The sequence below is a fragment of the Hippocampus guttulatus genome, chromosome 2 (genome assembly GCF_054856545.1).
Source record: "Hippocampus guttulatus isolate MCC_2025c chromosome 2, RoL_Hgut_1.0, whole genome shotgun sequence".
NCBI classification, from domain to species: Eukaryota; Metazoa; Chordata; class Actinopteri; order Syngnathiformes; family Syngnathidae; genus Hippocampus; species Hippocampus guttulatus.
The window spans coordinates 33,007,626-33,027,966 of NC_141262.1; the positions used below are offsets into that span (position 1 = coordinate 33,007,626).

General features: G+C 44.8%; 1 protein-coding gene across 2 annotated transcripts in view; it reads left to right on the forward strand.

Annotated features, from left to right (window-relative positions):
- Positions 1-20,341, forward strand: part of unc5a (unc-5 netrin receptor A) — a 196,770-nt gene that overhangs the window by 165,443 nt on the left and 10,986 nt on the right. For both annotated transcript variants that reach the window (XM_086105747.1, XM_086105748.1), the window contains exons 10-13: positions 2,192-2,279; positions 3,169-3,337; positions 6,093-6,326; positions 19,951-20,100. In XM_086105747.1, the coding sequence (XP_085961873.1) occupies positions 2,192-2,279; positions 3,169-3,337; positions 6,093-6,326; positions 19,951-20,100 (641 nt within the window). The remainder of the gene's footprint in view (positions 1-2,191; positions 2,280-3,168; positions 3,338-6,092; positions 6,327-19,950; positions 20,101-20,341) is intronic.

Here is a 20,341-nt window from a genome sequence, read left to right on the forward strand (position 1 = left end):
AGTTCACCCCTTAAAGGCCAAAGACCACTCTTCGTGATTAGCCAATCATCACAGCACTCAACATCCTCTTTGACAGTTAGAATGAAGACGTAGCAAATGAAATGTACTCACAGAGATTCCAAGAATACAACCAAGAGCAAATTATTCCAATTAAGGCTTTCAGTCATGATGATGCCCGAGCCTACAAGGGTGTGCTAAATGCGCAGGCAGAGTGCATTAAAGATTTGTCTGGAGCGTGATTAGAAAATATCCATGACGCTTAAGCCTTCATTGCTTCTCTCTGACCCCCGCCCCGACACGCACACCCCGTCAAAGGTGAGTACAGACGAGACTTTGACCAGATTGCCTTGAAGAGCAATGGGGAAACGAAAAACTCAATTCATCATTTCAGTGTTGTTTATTAGTATTTGAACAGAGGTCTTGTTGGAGATATCGTGACGTTCTCCTTCGTCGGCAAACTATGAGACACGAAAATAACGGCACACCCAATTGCGCTTCAAGCGCTAATTCATTAGTCGCCAACTCCACACAACCAAATTCCTGTTTCTTATTGACAATTCATCAAGTCGTTGGTTAGCATGTCCGTCCCTCATGGCGAGGGATTCCTTCAATTATATTTTTTGTTAAATGTTGGTGAAATTGCATACGCCCAAACGTTTGGGATTTTGTTTTGGCTTTTGCATCTTAAATTCAGTTGGCTTTAATAACTTTTTAAGAACTGACTTGTTTGTTCAAATTAGTTTTTGATTTGGGGAAAGATGCTAACGGTTGTATTGTATGCAAATGAGGTATTTGTGAGGTGTAAGGGCAAAAAGAGATAACTAAGTACTGCATAAACGTTTCCAAACAACAGTTTGATCTTCCTTCTTCCAGACAGTCGTTACCGCAAAAAAAAAACAAATAAAAGGATGAAATGTGCACTGAAAGCTGATATATGAAATTAATTGACAAAGACAAAAACAAAGTACATTTTCGATATAGTTACATTTCCGTTACTTTTATAACCGTAAAATTATAGTGTGCGTCAGTTTTCTGTTTTTCATCCAAGCATTCTCGTTTGTTTTTTTTTAAGTTTATTTCATTAACAGAAGTGTAATTTCAAATGTTGTTTATTGTGTTCATATTTTCATGAATGATAATAACTTTGGTTGAGATCAATATTTCCAAATGTTTTTTTTTTTTTTTAATGGATTAAAAAAGGTCATATCTCTGGGGATTTTTCTCATTTGTGAACGCTTGTGCGATTTGAATCACGTTCAGGATTTGGCATCAACTTTCATTTTAGCCGATATAATTCCATCCACATTTCTGTGCCTGATAAATCAAATTGTTCTGCTCAGGTCGCGCCTGGATGAATTGACCTCCTCTTAGCTATGAGGATCGCCACTCACAGTTTTGTTTTGTTCGTTTTTCTTTTTTTACAGGTAACAACTCTTTTAGCCTTTGCAGAAGATGCCGCTCCGAGTGCCCTTGTTTTCTCTCAATGTTTTATGCATGCGTTAACTTAAAGCAACGTGTGCTATACCATGCATCATCTCCTTGGGACACAGAAATACAATTTGCACTTGCATGCATTGAGCAGAGAGTATCGAATTCTCTCACCTATTTTTGCCTGGAGCTCATTTAGTTGCGGCAGGTGGAGTTGATAGATCCTTGCGGGAGCTGTGAGCATTTCCAGCAGACTCGCCTGATTGGACGGATAAGCCTTTTATGCAACCCTCACACTTGTGTCACGATTTTTTGTTCAATGCTTTAAATAGAATCCTAAGTGGGTAATTGTGGCTTCACAATGCCACGACGCTCCACGACCTCACCGGCTCTTTCGTTTTCCTCAAAGGTGCATTTCCACTCTCATGGGGATGCCAGCGTTTTCCCGTAGTCTTCTGTGCCTTGGTCCCACCGATCTTACTTTGAGGCGGGCAAGACGCATTAAAACTGCAACGCAGCGCACGCTTTTGTCTCTGCTAATTGTCAACCACATGAGACGTGCGTCACCTCGGTTGCCAGCACAGAGATTTACATCTACCGCACTCTGGTACGGGCCGCTTGCGACCTTCACAGTCGGTTTTGCTGTTTGCGCAGCCTAACAGTTTTGCCGACGCCCAGCCGACAAAAGCACTGTTCAGTCTGAACAAATGAGCCCTCGTCTTCTCACGACCTCCCTCTCTCTACCTTTTGTTATTTGCATTAGGAATCAGTCTGCTGATTCCTCCTGAGGCCATCCCCAGAGGCAAGATCTATGAGATTTATCTCACCGTTCAGAAAAAGGAGGATTTAAGGTGAGTCCTTTAAGCATCTCCTGTTTGTTTTGACGTCCAACTGTTCTGTGTCCTACTGTCTGTTCAGTGCTGTATTTGAGTGATGTACTGTAAATAAATGAAGTAGTTTGAGTCAAACTAATTGTTGGGCAACACTGCTGTTCATCTGGCCTAAGGTAGATAGTCACTAGTGCAGAGATAACAATAAGGGACTCGGACTTGGGTCAATTAGTGGAGCTCAGTGTTCCAAGTAAACACGGTGAAGCAGCATTTAACTGCGATGTATTATTTCTGCAAGTGTCTGCATAAGCTCAGTGCTGTCATTGATTGAAAGTTTAAAAATTGAAGTGAAAAAGACACAGATTGGTTTGCATTATTGTTGGAATAGCATTTGGGATGTGATGACTTCAGTTTCCACCACGCTTGTTTGGTAGAATTTTGTGCAATTGTCACAGTGAATGCTTAAAAGACTGCACAGTCGTTCGCGGGCTAACAATTGTGAACCAGATCAATGCTCTCACATTCATTCTTGGTTTATTTGCCTTTGATTTTAGCGTAACAGACCAAAACATTTCTGCAGACGAAATGTGATATTGTTTGCAGATGATTTCTTGTTGACAAGAAAGTACATGGGTAGAAAATAATCACACTTTCGATCGCAGTCACACTATTGACGGGTAAAAAAATAAATAAATGTTCAGCTCGAGTCACTCGCTCAGAGTTTGTGACATTGTCGGGGGTTCCTCACAACCTTGCAGTCCAAGCCTTGATGATGGAATCCAGCTAATTTGCAGAGGTGATCGTGTCACACGAAGCTTCCTTAATTAAAGAGACCGGTATATTCACACTAATAACTCTCGTAAAAGCTCTTCATGATGCTGAATGCCGCGCTCTCTCCTGACTGGTGTAGGTTACCCCTGGCCGGCTGCCAGACCCTGCTCAGCCCTGTTGTGAGCTGCGGGCCTCCGGGGGTCGTCCTGAGCCGGCCCGTCATCCTGAGCATGGACCAGTGCTCTGACACATGCCTTGATAACTGGGCCATCCGCCTCAAGAAGCAGAACTACGAGGGCGCTTGGGAGGTGAGATGGCACAATAGCGCCAACCGTTGATCCTTCATAGAAATACACCACAGCGTCTTAAATCTGGGCCAGTGGCGTCTGCTGTCCAACCAGAGCCGGTCCACTTGACCGCAAGACAGTTTTCTTGTTGCGCCGAAAACAAAAGCCTGTAAGCAAGCACCTCCTCTTTCCACTTCAGTAGTTGCCAGGCAACGTGATTCTCAGAATTACTTTACGTTGTGCTTCTTGGCTATTTCTGCTTGTAGTTACAGTTGGAGGTGGAGTTCCCTCCCCAGGTTTCTGGCCCTGAAATTGGAAATTAGCCGATGATGTTGTCAAGAACTTTTGAACGTCTCCAAACATGGTTTGTTTCATGGCTTGAGGCAGCAAGTGGAAAGACTGTTGGTGGGCTTTGCGGTATCAGAGGTCATCTCTCATGTTCAATATTGCGCATAAATAATTCACCCTCGCCGCATGCGGTGGCACTGAGCTGTCTATAGAATGGATTGGTCTGTCCGAGGCAGGAGTTTGACCTGCACTTTTAGTCATCAATCCAACCAAATATAGCCCAACTGCATGACCATCGTTGGTAGAAAGTGGTCAAAGAAAGGAGAATGTTCTGTCGGCGTTTGGAAGGAGACAGCGGAAATGAATCCAGGAGCAGGCGGAAGGGAAAAGAATTGCTCCTGGAGCGAGCACTCAGTGGCGTAATCGAGCCGTTCCACACCTCCAGGAAATATTACGATGATGATAAAGTGAGAGACTGTTGTGGTTGCGTTGCAAACGAATTGTGTCAATACTAATTCCATCGATGTAGATGGCGTGCGGTCCCATAGATCAGACCGTTTGGCAGCCATGATGCTCACTTCAGCCTGATGTGGCCAATGGGAAGAGACAGTTAACTGGCATGATGGAGTTTCCAGAGAAAACATTGTCACCTCGAGTCCAATCTGTCCCCATCAAATTAGCATCGAGAGCAGTGTTGTCTCGTAAAACAAGTCCTGATCACGGGTAGTTTTTTTTAAGTCCCCCGTCATTATTACTGGCGATGCTGTGGTGGCACAGCTGCCGCTCTGACATTTTAAAATCCGTCTGTTTCCATTGGAAAATAAGTAGCGGTTAATTCTTGTGCAGCTGTCATCTTTTTTTTTTTTTTTCCATCAATCCTGATCGTCGGGCAACGGTGAGAGGTTGTGCATGAAACGGAAAAGTTGTTTTCGTCTCACTTAGTTAGTTAGTTAGTTAGTTCCGCCCGCTCCTATTTGGAACATTGGGCGACGAGCCTCCTCCATTTGTTCCGGTCACTGGCGACCTTTCTTGCTCCATGCCAGCTGACACCCATCTCACTGAGGTCTTCTTTGGCAGTCTGTCTCCACGTCTTCTTTGGCCTACCTCTCTTCCTCTTTCCACCCTCTGGCATCCAGTCCAGGGCCACACTTGCCGGTCTCTCTCTTGGCAGCCGGAGTACGTGGCCGATCATTTTCCTTCTCCTTTCAGAGACAATGTCTGACAGTTCAGCCACTCCTGCCCTCTTCATCACCTCCTCGTTGGTGATGTGGTCTCTCCATGAGATCCTCAGGATGGATCTCAGGCAACGCCGATGAAAGACATCTAACTTGTTGGTAATGTTGGCTGTCTTCATCCATGTCTGACAGGCGTAAATCGCTGTTGGGATAACCACTGACATATAGAGGCGTAGCTTGGTGGTCGTAGTGATGGCTTTCGATGACCAGATGTTGCGGAGGCGTTGGAACACTCCCGCAGCTTTACCAAGTCTACTGTTGACGTCTTTCTCCACACCACCTGTATTTGAGATGTTACTCCCAAGATATGTGAAGCTTTCGTCTCACTTAACAAACTCCAAACTGGGAAGATGCCCAAAATTGTCAGTGATCCAATATTTACCAAGCTATCTGTTCTTGCCAGCACTCTAGTCTCCTTTTGGCCGAGCTAAAGAGCTAAATATGGGTGCCATTTTGGACAGTTTTGTTGTGTGTGGAAAATAGGTGTCAGGAAGGGCATCCAGTGTAAAAAATGTCCCAAACATATCATGCATGTGGTTTGCTGTGGCAACCCCTGGCGGGAGAAAGTTGCTTCGTCTTCTTATTAGAAAATGTTTGGAATAAAATAAGTATTATTTTAACCCATAACAGTACTCATAATGTGGTAATGTAATTTTGGTAGCTTTCACTAATAAGTACGGGTAGTTTTTACTTGAGAAAATTACCGATACTGGCCTTTTTTTTTAAGGTATCGAGGGCTCATGGAGGCTGCCGATACCAGCCACCCATACTTACTGCGGCAGTTTGACACATCGGTGAATCATCTGCGGACAAAGAAAGTTTCACAATTTTTTGTCATTGTGTTAAATGAAATTTGAATATCAAATGTAGTAAAGGTATCGGTACTTGGTATCAGTGAGCACTCTGAGTGAATACTCCTATTAGTATTGGTTTGGGGGTGTGGGGGTCGAACATCCCTAATTTGTACCCCTTGTTGGATCAAAATCTTAACCCACCATGCTGCGTGAACTCCTAAATCCATTGCAGCAATCATAAATAATCCAGCATTCGCTCAATCCCTTTTGGACCCAGCACTGATTTGATCTGTTTCTATATCCACTCAATCATATTTAGAACATCAACTTAAAGACCTTAAGACCAGATCTTTTTACCAACTCACAAAAGCCCCTGTGCACAAAACACTCCGCACTTTTATGAAATGTCTTCTTGACCTTTGATTCACAGCTGACTGTTGCACTCCTTGCCTCCTACAGGATGTCCTGCTGATGGGTGAGGAGCTAGCGTCGGATCCCTATTACTGCCAGCTGGAAGCCGAAACGTGCCAGCTGTTTTCCGAGCAGCTGGGCACCTTCGCCTTGGTGGGAGAGTCTCTGCACATGGGTGCCGCCAAGCGCTTGAGGCTGGTGCTCTTCTCCGACGCCTACTGCTCCACGCTAGAGTACAACATCAGGGTCTACTGCATGGACGACACACAGGATGTCTTTAAGGTACATTGGGATCTTGTTTTTTTTCTGTTTTCAAACTAGAATACACGTATGCCGTGAGTCGATCATCAGGTAATTTGACTTGTTTCGATTATGTTCAAAGGTCAAACTATCTCTGTTGTATAACCTTTAATTAATTGTACAGGCAATGTGTAAGTAGGGACGTTTAGTTAACTGTCATACGTGTACACAAACAGCGATTCCCAACCACCCATTCATGTGCTGTAAGAGATTATCCAGTTTCACTTAATTGTTATTTGCAATAAATACAGTATGTTTTCATCTATTGATGCTAGCAAAGTACAGTAAATATTCTCTAGTACGGACTCGTGTTTGCGCTGTCCAATTTGTCCTGATAACAGAAATTCCTCATTTGAGAAATGAGCATGGTACATGTCCTTTATGAACCTGCAAGTATGTTGACAAAATGCACGTGTAACAACACAATCAATAAAATACAAAAATATATTGTCCAAAAACTGTTTATATAACAAAAACTGCAATACAGGTGTATCCAAAAAAAAAAATCACAACAGTAAAATACGTACAGTATTTTAATGTTTATTTTTTTCTGTCTTGGGAAAAGATTTTGGATTGTTTTGTTGGATGCATTCTTTGGTTTATGACAATGTTTGCCTGCGTGTCATACAGTTTTCTTGCTAGTTGCAAGTCACTGTCCCGTTGATCACCGATGTCTGGTAATTCTTGTGCATACTGAAGGATTTTTGTTGCCATTTGCATTGCTTCCTTACTGGATGGTGGCTTGTCATCAGGAGTTGAATCGATGCCTTGTTGTTTAAAGTTTCGTAGATTTGCGTCTTTCCGAATCCAAGTGTCTGCTGGATCTTTTTAACTTTGTGTCCAGCCTCGCTCAAACGGACGCATTTCACTCGCTCCGCTCCAGTCGTTACAGTTCTTCTGCGTTTCGATGCGATGATCTACACGACGTAAGTGAATAAAGTTAAAATCTTTCGCAATTACAGTAAAACGCACGCCAATAAAAAGTCGCTTACACGTCTTCGTTTAGAATCTGATGAATGAAAACGGCGAAGCGTACACGTTTCTTCGGTCATGTCGAATGGGGGCTGCTTTTAAGCTAGTGCCACGTTCTACAGGACGTAAGTGAATAAAGTTAAAATCATTCACGATTACAGTAAAACGCACGGCAATAAAAACTCACTTACACGTCGTCGTTTAGAATGTGATGATCGAAAAACGCGAAGTGAAAACTTTTTTCAGCGTTGTGTCTTTTCCGTCGCGTCGGGTGGGCGTTGCGTGTATTTAAGCTCCCGCGGCATTACACCTCCATCCGGGTTACGGGTAGTGGAATTTCCGCATACACAAGTTCCGGTAACACGTAATATCGTAGTCAAAATGTTAATGCATAGGTTTTTATTCCAGGTGAAGGATATTCCTTTCCATAGAATTCCGGGGATGGGAATATTTACTGTATACAGGAGAGCAGAATTAGCAGAACAATTAAATGCTGTTTCCGAAAGATGACAGCGAAGGTACAATTAACTTGATTAGCTGTTTGTCGAATAGGAAAAACAAACACGCCAATTTAAAAAAAATGAAAACACTCAAATGGAGCTAAATTTGGCCAAACTTATATTGGGCCAACTGCACTTGAGCTCCTGGCGGCAAGGCTAGAGTAAGCCACGACACACACACACACACACGCACACACACACACATACACACACACACATGCACACACACACACACACGCACACACAAACAACAGTTGCTGTTGTGACATTTCGCTTGTCCCAACGTAGTCGTTACACTTTCATATCTAAATCTAACAGTTTATTTCTTTACATTTGCTATTTATACAAAAACTGCTGTTTTTACTTGTTGAAAACAGAACGGTGGTGTGTTGAGGGGACTGGAATGGATCATGGCATTTCATTTTATTTCAGTGGGAGGGCAATTGGTGAAGGCATCACAATGTACCTTTTCTTATATAAACTGTGGCTGGGCTCAGCAAAGGTTGGTGAACCCTCCTCTTGCCAACTGAGCACTGTTTTCACTATATTTTCCAACCCCTTCCAGCAACACTTTTTCCCAAAAAAGATACTAGCACAAATAGACACAATAGTCCAAATGTTAGCCAAGTGGAGTGAAGAGGGCCACGAAGATTTGGCCTGATAAAACTGTACGCAAAGCTACAGTTTGGTGTACTGTACGTATGGTAAGATACGTAATGTTCAAACGGATAAACTTTATTATTTTTAGCGAATATTCCTGAACTTTAAACGTTACGGCTGTGACTCATTTCCAACAAGCGGGGACAGGTGGTAAAAAAGACTGAGAAAATTGAGGAATGCTCATCAAACTCCTGTTTTGAACATCCCACAGATGAAAAGTGTAACTGGGACCAGGTGGGGTGCCATGATTGCATATAAAAGGAGCTTCCGTGAATTGCTCAGTCATTCTCAAGGATGGGCTCACCTCTTTGTGAACATATTTTGTACATCACTGTCAATATTGATATACTTCCCGCTTATCTATTTGGGAGTCCTGACTAAGAAATATTATTTCACAAAATCAATATGATATATTCGTTAACGTGGTATTTGACTCTCAGATCTATGTCCTGCTTAGCAAAAAGATGCTTTCTCATTGAGGCCACTTTTGTCCTGTCTGGTGGAAATCAAGACCTGGATGGCACTGAATTTCTTGAATTTTGATGAAAAGAAGACAGAAGTTAGGGCGTCCCGGTGATCCAGTGGTTAGCGCGTCAACCTCACAGTGCAGAGGTACCGGGTTCAATTCCAGCTCCGGCCTCCCTGTGTGGAGTTTGTATGTTCTTGGGTTTTCTCCGGGTGCTCCGGTTTCCTCCCACATTCCAAAAACATGCACGGCAGGCTGATTGAACACTCTAAAATTATCCCTAGGTGTGGATGTGAGTGTGGATGGTTGTTCGTCTGTGTGTGCTCTGCGATTGGCTGGCAACCGGTTCAGGGTGTCCCCCACCTGCCCAGTGACTGCTGGAATAGGCTCCACCACCCCCCACAACCCTTGTGAGGATAAGCGTATCGCAAAATGGATGGATGGATGGATGAATGGAGAAGACTGATGGTGTTTGGTAACAGTGGCCCTTCCACATCCCATCCTGAGGACTTGGGCCCCCGGGCTCCTTATCTTAAAACAACGGTCTTGAACTTGGGTCTTAAACTGGACAGTGATTTAAAATTGGACCAGCAAATTGGCGCCATTGTTAAATCCATTTTCTTTAATCTTAGACAGCTGACTTGAGTAAAGCCTCTCCTTTCTCAAGAGCACTTTGAAACATTAGTTCATACCTTTGTTACATCCCGGCAGGATGACTGTAATGCACTTTGCTTTGGAGCCAGCCAATCCTCCATTAAGCGTCTCCAGTTGGTCCAGAATACTGCTGCTCTCCTATTGACTGGTAAGAGGGAGCACATTACTCCTATTCTGGCATCCCTTGACTCGCTCCCTATACATTTTAAAGTACTTTTTAAGATCCTATTATTTGTTTTCAAATCTTAAAATGGCCTCGCCCCTCCTTACCTCTGTGAGCTCCTCCGCCCCTACACACCTGCCTGGAGCCTCAGGTCTGTGGACCAGACACTACTAGAGGTACCAATAAATAAGAAGAGGCTCAGAGGGTATTGAGCCTTTTCTGTTGCTGCTCCCTCTCTTTGGAATGACGTCCTGCTGAACGTTCGGTAAGCCCCCTTGCTGCTCATCTTTAAAACTCGTCTTAAAACTCATTTTCATTCTTGGGCTTTTGACTCAACATGAGAATCGATACGGTATTTTCCACACGAAAAGGCGCACTGGATTATGAGGCGCACCTTCAATGAATGGCCTGTTTTGTAATTTTTTTTCATACATTGGGCACACCGGATTATAAGACGTGATCTACAATTCATCCACTAGATGGCGCTATGCTCAAGGAAACGCCAGCAGAATGATCAGATGTCAGTAAAACGTATTTAATAAAGCAGCGACACAGTTCACTTAACCAACAGCAAGATATAACATTGACTCGTTAACGTTGAACTCTCTTGCCGCTGTTCTATTTCCGTGTTCAACTGCGTAACCGATCGCCTTAAGTTTGAACTCTGCATTGTCAGCATGTCTTGAGCAAGGAGCCATTTTGGGGTCGAAATATTTCCATACACAACACACATCGGATTTTAAGGCGCACTGTTAGCCTTTAAGAAAATGGAAGCTTTTAGGTGTGCCTTTCAGTGCAGAAAATACGGTATATACTTTTACTGTTTTTTGCTGTCTTTCTTATGAATTTATAGTTTTATAGTTTGTTGTTGTTTGTATTATTTTGCTCCATGTACAGCACTTTGTATACAGCAGTGGTTGTTTTAAAGTGCTCTATAAATACAGTTGATTCTTCTATTGGCTCATCACATGTGCAGGTTTAGCTAATGTTTGGCCTTTACCTGTTTATGTAAGAAAAGCAACAAATCAATCATGCAAAGAAATCGATCGAACCCGTTGCATGTCTTATTATTGGAAGCCGATTGTTTTTCGGTTCGTAGCACACAGAGAATTATAATCAATTGCCCGGTGGAGCACATCCTGGTCGCCTATGCCCATGCAGTTATGATAGCATTGTCTTTTAGCTTGCTTCAACTGAATGCATTAGACATAGCTCGAGGGAATGTAACAATATGATTAAACAATGTGGTATTGCCAGTGTGTCAGTTGTGGATGAGAAACAATGCGTAAGTCCTGGATAATGACAGTATGCAGTCATCAGCAGCATACTGTATTTGTGTGCACGCCCGGTGCTCCTCGGCTGCTGTAGGCCATCGCATTTCCCCTTGCTTTGTTCATCGCCGTATTTCCCCTTTTTCCTGCCCGCCGCGTGGACGTGGTCTCATCAAGTGCTAATGCCTTCCTCCCTCCCCCAGGGGCTGCCGCTGAGTAGTCGGTTAAGATTTCATTTGCATGGTTAATTAGTAAATTAAAAGGAGAGCCTGTCCCGGTCTTCTCTCAGCAACCCCCGTGCTCGCTCTCTCGCCGGCCCACTCCACTTCATCTGACAGCACCCACAGCCACATGTACCATTTCCTACTCAAGTCCACTTCTACTGGCTGTAATGGTCGACCTCATTCTCCACATGACCGCCACCAGCAAAATCAATGGGCAATGGTGGGGCATAAACAAGAGGGAGGAGGCGAGGGCTGCTTGGGCTGAAGCTGATGTGAACCCTCGTACAGGCTGGAAATTACTCTGAACTTCTGTAATGCCTTTGTGTAGTAGTCACAAGGGGTTGCGCAGCTTCACAGCTTGTTTTTTTCTTTAAGTCGACGTTAGTTGAGTCGACATCAACTGCTGTAGCCGCTGATGACATCATTTCTTTTGGGAGGTGTCCGCCTTCCTTCCACTTTGATCGTGTGTATCGTATGGCGTACAAAGGGGTTCAAACGGACTTTAAGGCGTAATCCTCATGGAAGCTCTTATTCACAAGCTCAGGCAACGACGACGAATTTGGATAACGGATGGATGAATTCAAGTCATTTGTTAATCCTTGCCATTTTAATGCTGCCTACCTTGGTGATAGAGGGAGTCAGGGACACATTTGTGTTGAGTGTTAAGTGCAGAAACATCACGATCGTAGCCCGCATGTGCCGTTTTAAAATGCTGCTCCTGGCGTTCCAGATTCCCTTTCTTGTGTAAGTGGTCTCCTGTGAGGCTCTGACAGTATTCCCTCAAAGCTGCCCACCTGAGCAATTGTGCATTGCTTTCACCTTCTTCAAAAAGAATCAAACCTGAGCTGTATTTGCATTTAGTATTTTCATATTCTCACCATATCAAGAAATTGAAACGTTTATTTGGCACAGACGGTTGACCCCCCCCCCCCCCCCCCCCCCAAAAAAAGATTGGAATGCAAGGCCAGCACATAAGATGCCGGGTAATCATTGTCACACACGAACCTTGCTCTCCCCCGAGGCCACCCCTCCGAGCACGCGCAGCATTGTCCAGCCTTCTCGCTGTCCGCTCACCATGACCGACCGGGGAAAGGAGCCTCGATGCTTTTAGTTGAGTATGTAGATGGTTCTGTGTTTGGAATTCACATGAGCTCACGTACCCTGGTTTGGCCACCGTGTGCATGTTGCTCACCACGGTCCAAGGGATGCTTCGGGAGTTGAAATATGCTCTCGTCAGACCAGACTATTTGGACTTTGTCAGATACATCGTGGCATTTCCGAATTCAGTTGACGATTGTCTCTCCACTTCACGTGATGGATGCAATCAACATACTGAATGTTTGTCAACACAGCAACAAAATATGCTTGCTGACATTTTCTGAAGCATTTCTGTGCTCTGCTAGTTTCTCGAAGGTCACGGACATTCAATATATTCTCCATACGGTAGTCAAAAGTGAATTGATTGTTGTTCTGCGCCGTGCATGCCGTCCCTCACAGAGTTTGATTTGACTTTGCATGCTATCAAAGCAGCAGTAATGATAAGGTTCTTGTTGTATATTCAACTCTGTTTGCCTGCAGCCTGGCTGTTAAATTGACCTTCCGTGCCCCCGTATGGGAAAATTGCTCCTGCTCTGAAACTTTTACCGTCTTTTCGTCTCTCTGTCTGCACATCTCTTCCTCGCCATCTCCTCTGCTCTCGCTCACCGGAAAAAGGGACATGGGAGCTTGTTGACTTTGTCGCTTTTGCCGCCATGCTCTGCAGCTCCCTCGACGCCTTTGAGTGCATTAGCTCGCCGTCTCACACACAACCTGGCCCTGTGGCAAGCCGCAGCATCTCCAGGGCTCTGTACTTTTTAGTGAGTGATTTAGAATGTGGCCCACACTGTTTCGTAATCTTGACTTCACACCGCTTTTGATGCTATTATGGAGGCAGCAGTTCATTTAGCAAGTACATTAACCACTTTGAGTGGAGATTAAACTTCCTGGGAGAGTTCAGCCTAATCACTAATCACTGTCTTTAAAATGCACCATTTATGATGAGACTTTCACCGTGGCTGCTGCTAATTGTTGTGCGTATCGGTACTAGACTAGCAGGGGGCTCGGTGTGGGAGGCAGAGCAGCAGTCGTGCTGACGGAGTGGAGCGGGCCGCCAATACGTGAGTAAAATTGCAGCACTTGCCGTCTGCCGAGGCTGCGCACCTTGTTTTCCAGACAAGGAGCCAACTTCCCAGTCATTAAACAGCACAGTACTCGCGATGGCAGATGAGAACATCTGAGAAAGCGGCGCCGCGCCTTTCCCGTTGCCTACCCCGTTACAGGAAGAGCAACAGAATGGAGAGAGGCTGACATTTCCTCTCAAGTCTCATCACTGGCTGCTCTGACAAGCCGGAATCGGCGCCTCCAGAAACACGCGTATCCATACATACGTACGCGTAGGCTCGCCGCGCCGCGCAATCGCTTGTCTGCCAATTACAGCAGATTAGAAGTAATGTTATCGTCTTTGATCCAAAGTGCGTGGGGGGCCCTGCGGGGAAGCGGTGACATTTCTGACGGATGCACGACGTATGTTCGCGGGGCTCTGCCGAGACCAACTCAGTTTAATATTTCATGCGCATCCCGCTCTTGATGGGCCCGGCCAAGGCTGGCACGGCAGCAGAGGACGCGTGAGTGGCGTTCGGGCCCTGCCCTCACCGTGCACTCTGCTGCTCCCCGCTCGCCCTGTGGGATAGCATCACTGATGTCGTGCCATCCCACCATTCGTTGAACACCTGCGGTGCACCTCCTACCTACGCAACTACAGAGATAGACCTCCAACTAGCTCCCAATTAAGCCGCCACCTGCTTTCTTATATTTAGCTCTGATATTTACAACTTGACGGCTCTGGTTGGGAAGGAAACAGCATACAGGGTCGAAACAGTTTGCCTAGCAAAGTCACCACCCAATCTTTGAAAACCGATGTACTTTTTACAGTCCGACTTGTATTTGGGTTAAGCTGGGTGGTGACCAACCAGGTTTAGATATGCAGTTTGTTTGTGTCAGCATATCCTTTTAATGAATTACAAAGTCATCGATGTGTGAGTGGCTCCATGGGCGGCATTGTTAAACCGGGCGATTGCCATGTTGTGTGGTCCAGTTAGACTACAGAGATCCCTCAGGGTAATATTTGCAGACATGTTGCGTAATAAGCTAGTTTTGTTGTCAACGAGGTAGTTTGCGAAACGTAAAAATGAATCGAAAATATGCAAGTCTTGCTGACGGTGGTTCTCCTCGCTAGATTCAATTTTGAAATGCACACACTCACTTTGAGGTTTAGAAACGTGATCTTAATACTGACAGACAATATCTTGTATATTTCAGTCTGGTATTTCTTTTTTTTTTTTTTTTTTTTTTTACCAGAACTGCTCATGACCTCCCATTTGCACATGTTTGTCTACCGACACAGGTCTGTCAATATCATTTAAGGCCACATTGGGAAGCATGAGCCACAATGTCCTTCAGATGATTTGGACAGATTTTTTTTGTTTTGTTTTCCCTATCAATCTATTGTTGTAACTACAACGTTGTAACTTTTGAAGTCATGCATAGATAGCATACGTTCTTCAGTACTGGAACAATTCAACGGAGGTTTCCATTGATTTGATGTGATTTGAATCAACTAATGAGAACCGATAGATATGTTTTGTTTTTTTCCACACCGGCATATTGGTTAGCTGATAAATGGAGTCTTTGTAGAATCCACAAGCACCGCTCTTCATCTCAATGTATTCTCACAGTGACATTTGCAGGAACTCTCTTTTGTATCATTGGCCAGAATTTACCTTTGAATCAATATTCATGTCATGAGTTTAATGTGCGCGGCTCATTGTTTCATTGTCTTTAGCTCGTAAAAATGTGTGCTCCGCTGTGTCATGGGTGCTGAACGGTATCACCTTATCTTTTGTCCACACTTTGACCTCCAGCAATGATTTTTCCATTGAGCGATAATGTACTCACTAGCTTCAGCGACGTTTCCCCGCCTATGTGAGCAATTTTCTTTCTGCAGATCTCTTCAGTAGAAAACGATTGTCAAGAAGTTAAAATAAGAATGGCTGTGATATTGTTTTCACGTAACCTCTTTGTGTTCACGCACGCTGTGATTTATCGGGCAGAACGCACAACTCCTTGCGAGCGGAACATTTATTAGCCAGCGGACAAGTGCCTTGTAGTTGCAGTTTTTAAGTCAGAGTTGACTGTGGCGTGCTCGGCCACTGGAGCTCAGACCGATGAGAGGAAAGGCCTGTCACATCCTCGCTTGACAAATGCACAGATTTATGTCACCCGCCTTGTCAGGCTTTTTCTGGTGCAACAAATGCATTTCCAATGAAAACTATGGAAATAGATCACCGCGAGGAGTCAGCGAAAGGGGAGGGGCCAGGATTGAAAGCTGAAAGCTTGACTATTTGTCCTCCTGTCTCTGATGCGTACGCTGGACTAACTAACTGATCAAACGCTGCCTCTAATCCGTCTGAGTTTGTTAGGTTAATCACTTTATGACACACAACTATACAGAGAACATTTGAAAGTGCTTGCTGTGAGCAGAGTGCAATATTTTAATCCCGAGCTTTCAACCCAGCGCGCTCTCATATATGTAGCTTTGATTTGTTTGGAGCTGGCCTTGCTGCGTGCGCGCCGTTTGCTGCAGCCGCTAACCTCTTTCTGTCAGCACCAGCCTGAAGAGATTAGCTGTATGAGTGTCTCTTGTTCCCCAATGGAGGCAGGCCCCAGTCCCTCTCGGTCCGCGGCTCTGGTCCCAGCCAAGAGGATGAGGGGAAGGCTGAGTGTTGGATGAAGGTCGGGGAGCGGAGGGAGGGGGGTTGAAGCCATACAAAACTGTGGCCATGATTGCGGTAATCCTGTTATCTCCCCTGCTAAAGCTGGCCACTCCGGTGACCCGGAGACACAAATGTTAAGCCGCCTGTGTCTCGCTTCTCTTTTCACTCCATCTCCCTCCTTAGCCAACCTCGTTGAATGTCAGGGGGTGGTCTTGCCTCTGTCGGACTCGAAAATTTGCAGTCCTCACACCCGGCTCGGCCCTATCTCCGATTCCGTCAGAACAAAAGGAGAGGTCCTCCTGCAGTATACGAACTTGCCGCCCGTCTCATGCATCTTAATGTTGCCACATTTGTACAGGGGTCAGGGTGACTCAACCGAACCCGCCCGCCTTATCTTCAGCAAACGGGAGCTCTAGTTGGCTCTGCCTTGGTGATTAATTCGTGATTTGATAAACTAATTAAAAAGCTCGCATTGTTTTCTCCCCTGTAGAATGAGCTAATAATTTGGTCAAATTTAGCTTCTCATTTATTAGCTCACTCACACTGTCATTTGTTAACAGGATAATGGGGCGTAAAGAGGGCCATTATTCTCTCAGTCCAGAGCATATGCGCACAACATACGAGCCCAGCAGGGTTGTTTTAAGCCAAGGGCACAGTCGCACGTTCGAAAAGGGGGACTGTGTTGTCCTTCAATAAGATCAGGGTTCAGAGTGTCGCGTTGCGGGCCTTGTTTGATCGTAATCCTGCCGCATCAGCCGTGCACCTGACACACACTGGTCGACAGGTGAGTTAGTATGCATCCTGTTAGCAAGATGATGATAACGGCCTCATTGGCATTCCGTTGCCATGCTTTTCTTGCTCACAGGCCGATAGATCCCCTGCTATAGGCCAAAGACCTGATCAAAAGTCCGCCGGCTGTGATTTGCAATGCTAATTCCGCTCAACAAATAATAGTGTTTAAGAAGTGCAGTTGAATCGACATCTCTTGAAGCCCTCATAATGCGTCTTTGTTTTGCTGAGGCCCCTAAACAGCAGAGGGTCTTTCATTCTTAGGAGGATGGTCTGTGCCCCCCGCTATATGAAGCCATTAGACCACTGAGTAATCGTGTGGCACCCTCGGTTTCTGCGTCATCATGAGCCACTTTCAGTACAGTCCCATCTAAAGCCGCAGCCTGTCACGCCCGTAATGCAGTATGTACTAAATATATTGTTGCCGGTATCCAGGTGGAGATCCTCGGGGGCTGGGGAATACAATCCGCCTTTAACAAGGCGATTGAGTACAAGGCAAACAGCAAAATTAGAAATGCTCAAAGCAAACATGAAAATGTCCCACTCGTTCCGAGCTGAGAAGCACTTATTCGGGTAGAGCACGCATGCAATCACCAAAGCAGGTTCAGAAAATATAATTAACGGCTTCCTTATTATGATTGGAATGAGACCAGTTCAATCTGGGGACAGAGGGCAGCAAACTCTATCGGGGTTGTTCGGAGATAAACGAATACCCACGAGAGAGAGAGATAGAACACCCACTTGATGATATCATAGCATTGGGCAACTCAAGGTACATACTACAGCTGAACGATGAGGACAAATGATCAAATTGGGATTTTTCTTTTCTTTTTCGATATCGCACTGGCCGTTTACTATGCAATAAAAAAAAGAATTCTGCAGCCTCTCCTCATGGATTTCTTCTTTATCAAACGCAAGCAATAAATGAATCCGTATAATAATTAACCATCAGATGTATTATACATCAATGTTTTGGCCTCGGGTTGGTTTTATGCTTGAATAAAGGTGAATGAAGTTTTTCTCCACTTCAATTAGAGTTCTTTACTTCCCCAACACTTTGACTTGCAGTCTTTTAAGTGTTCACTACTGCAACTCCACAAAATTCTACCAAACACGTTTGGCGGGAGCATAAGTCACTGAGTCATGAAGTACCGGTAGATTAAAAAAATAATAATAATAATGCAAACAATTCCGTGGCTTTATCACTTCAACATCTAAGGGTAAACGTGGGCACTGCACATCTTAAGCACGGAGCTTATCTCGACAGACATTGAATAAATAAATTAAATATGAAATGTAGATAGATAGATAAATAGATGTAATCGAGCTTACCATTTTTTTCTTCTTCCAAAACGACATTCCGCTATATTGAATTTGATTCATTATTCAGCTCTTGTAAATGACAGTATGTCCACACACATTCCTCTTGATGTGTTTTTTTTTTTTTTCTGGCTCAAATTGAGCCAGAGCTGGGACTATGCTAATCATTCAGGTGTGTATGTTGTACCCCCCACTGGTTTAAATAGCCACTTGTTTGTCGAAAGTCTTAAAACATCTTGAAACTTTGCCATGGAAAATGTGCTCACTTTCATGATGAGACATCGTTGAAATGTGAACGACACCGGTGTGACACTTGTTGAAGCTATTTTTTTACCTGCCAAATCAGATTTTCTTGGCTACAATGGGGTGGAAGGAGGTGGAGGCGGGGACAATAGTTATACAATAACTGCAGTTGAAAATAACCCAACACTCGTAAGACAGCAGATGTCATGTTGTCAGAGCTTTCAGAGCTGACTCGAAATTCGGTGGATGTGAGCACCTCCAAATTTTATCCACAGATAAAATCCTTTCAACGTTATACAGTAGTCTCCGCAACATAGGTTCTGCCTGCACAAGCTCATCATAACAAGGGGTTCATCCAACAAAAGTCTGCACAGTTTGAGTGTTAATCAAACAGTTTATTGCTTGTAGAGACTGTGGCGGATTGTGTCGTACAGACGCGGGGTAAATATTTTTATTTAGCTGCATGAGATAGGCGACGTGCTTATGTCTTGTCATTTAATTGGCAAATGGGTCGTTTTTCCTGTTGTTTTCTGTTCACATGTACCCAATTGTGTTGTGGCTTGACAGTGGACGTCTTTCACATTTGTCCTCTGCTGCCAGACACTGAGACCAATTAAAAAATGCATAATTTCAGAGTTCTGCTCACTTTTCAGAATAGGATCCATTGACGTCATCTACAAAGTATTGGATGCTTCAAAGCTTCTGGCTTTGACGAATGAGTCGTAAAGGTCGCAAATTTCATCACCCCGTTGCAGAGGATCATTCGGATGGACAAAGGGGGGGGGGGGGGAGGAGATCCCTAAAGAAGCCCCGCGGCGATGAAAATATTCAGCATGTCTTTACAAATCTCTCCTGGCACGCAAACAAAAAGGATATTAAGATGATTCGCCATGCGGGAACAATGAGCAATTGACTAATGGCTTGTACGCTTCCTTCATCACAACCCAGGTAGCTCGTTGTCCTGCAAAGCTGCGCTGCGTGCATGCTAATGCTGGAAGCTGAAAACATCCTCCGCACACATATCGTATGCATATACTGAGGTGTGTTGGGGGGGGGTTCAACCTTGTGGTGACATTAAAGCTTTGTGGAGACAAGCGGGTGTTGCCTGCTGTGGCTGCACGCAGAGCTGCGATCTTCCACTTCTGGGATGCGCTTTCCTAGCGCTTTGCTCGTGCTCGGCTCTGTGGGAATAAGGAGAAGACAAACCTGTACGGGATGTCTGCTAAATGATGTAAGCCTTCGTCAAGAAGTATGATGTGATGCAAAATCTCGATGCACACTTTGAAAGCTTGTTTTCATCACCCACCGATTGGGTAGCTGCGGCCTTACGGCAGATCGACGTCAACGTACTTTACCAAGTTTGGATGTGTTTAAATCCTGTGGGCTGAGGAAATCTTTTTTATTTTAATAAGAAGGTCACGCTTTGATTCACATCGCCGGGGTGGTCTCGAACACATCCCCCAGCGATGAATGAGGATTCACTGTATTCCCCTGTGTTCATGAAAACGTTTCCGCTCATCTTTGCGCCATCAGGAGGTGATGCAGATGGAGAGACAGCTGGGGGGTCGGCTGATTGACGAGCCTCACATCCTGCTCTTCAAAGACAGCTACCACAACCTGCGCCTGTCCATCCATGACATGCCCCAGGCCCACTGGAGGAGCAAGTTGCTCGCCGGCTACCAGGTGGGGATGACGGTGGCCCGGTGGGGCCGAGGGGAGGTGTGGGAGGAGGGGGGGTGATCGAGGGGAGGTCGTTGGGGGCTCAGCATCCCAGCACGAGCAAGGACGGGGATCGCTTGCTTCTTTCAAGGTTATCTCCTAAATAGTGTTTCTTCTTTTTTTTTTCGACCTGTTTGTACAGAAATGAAAAACGACAAAAGCTCATCAGAGCCCTCTTGTAATCGTTAACGAGGGCTCATGGTCG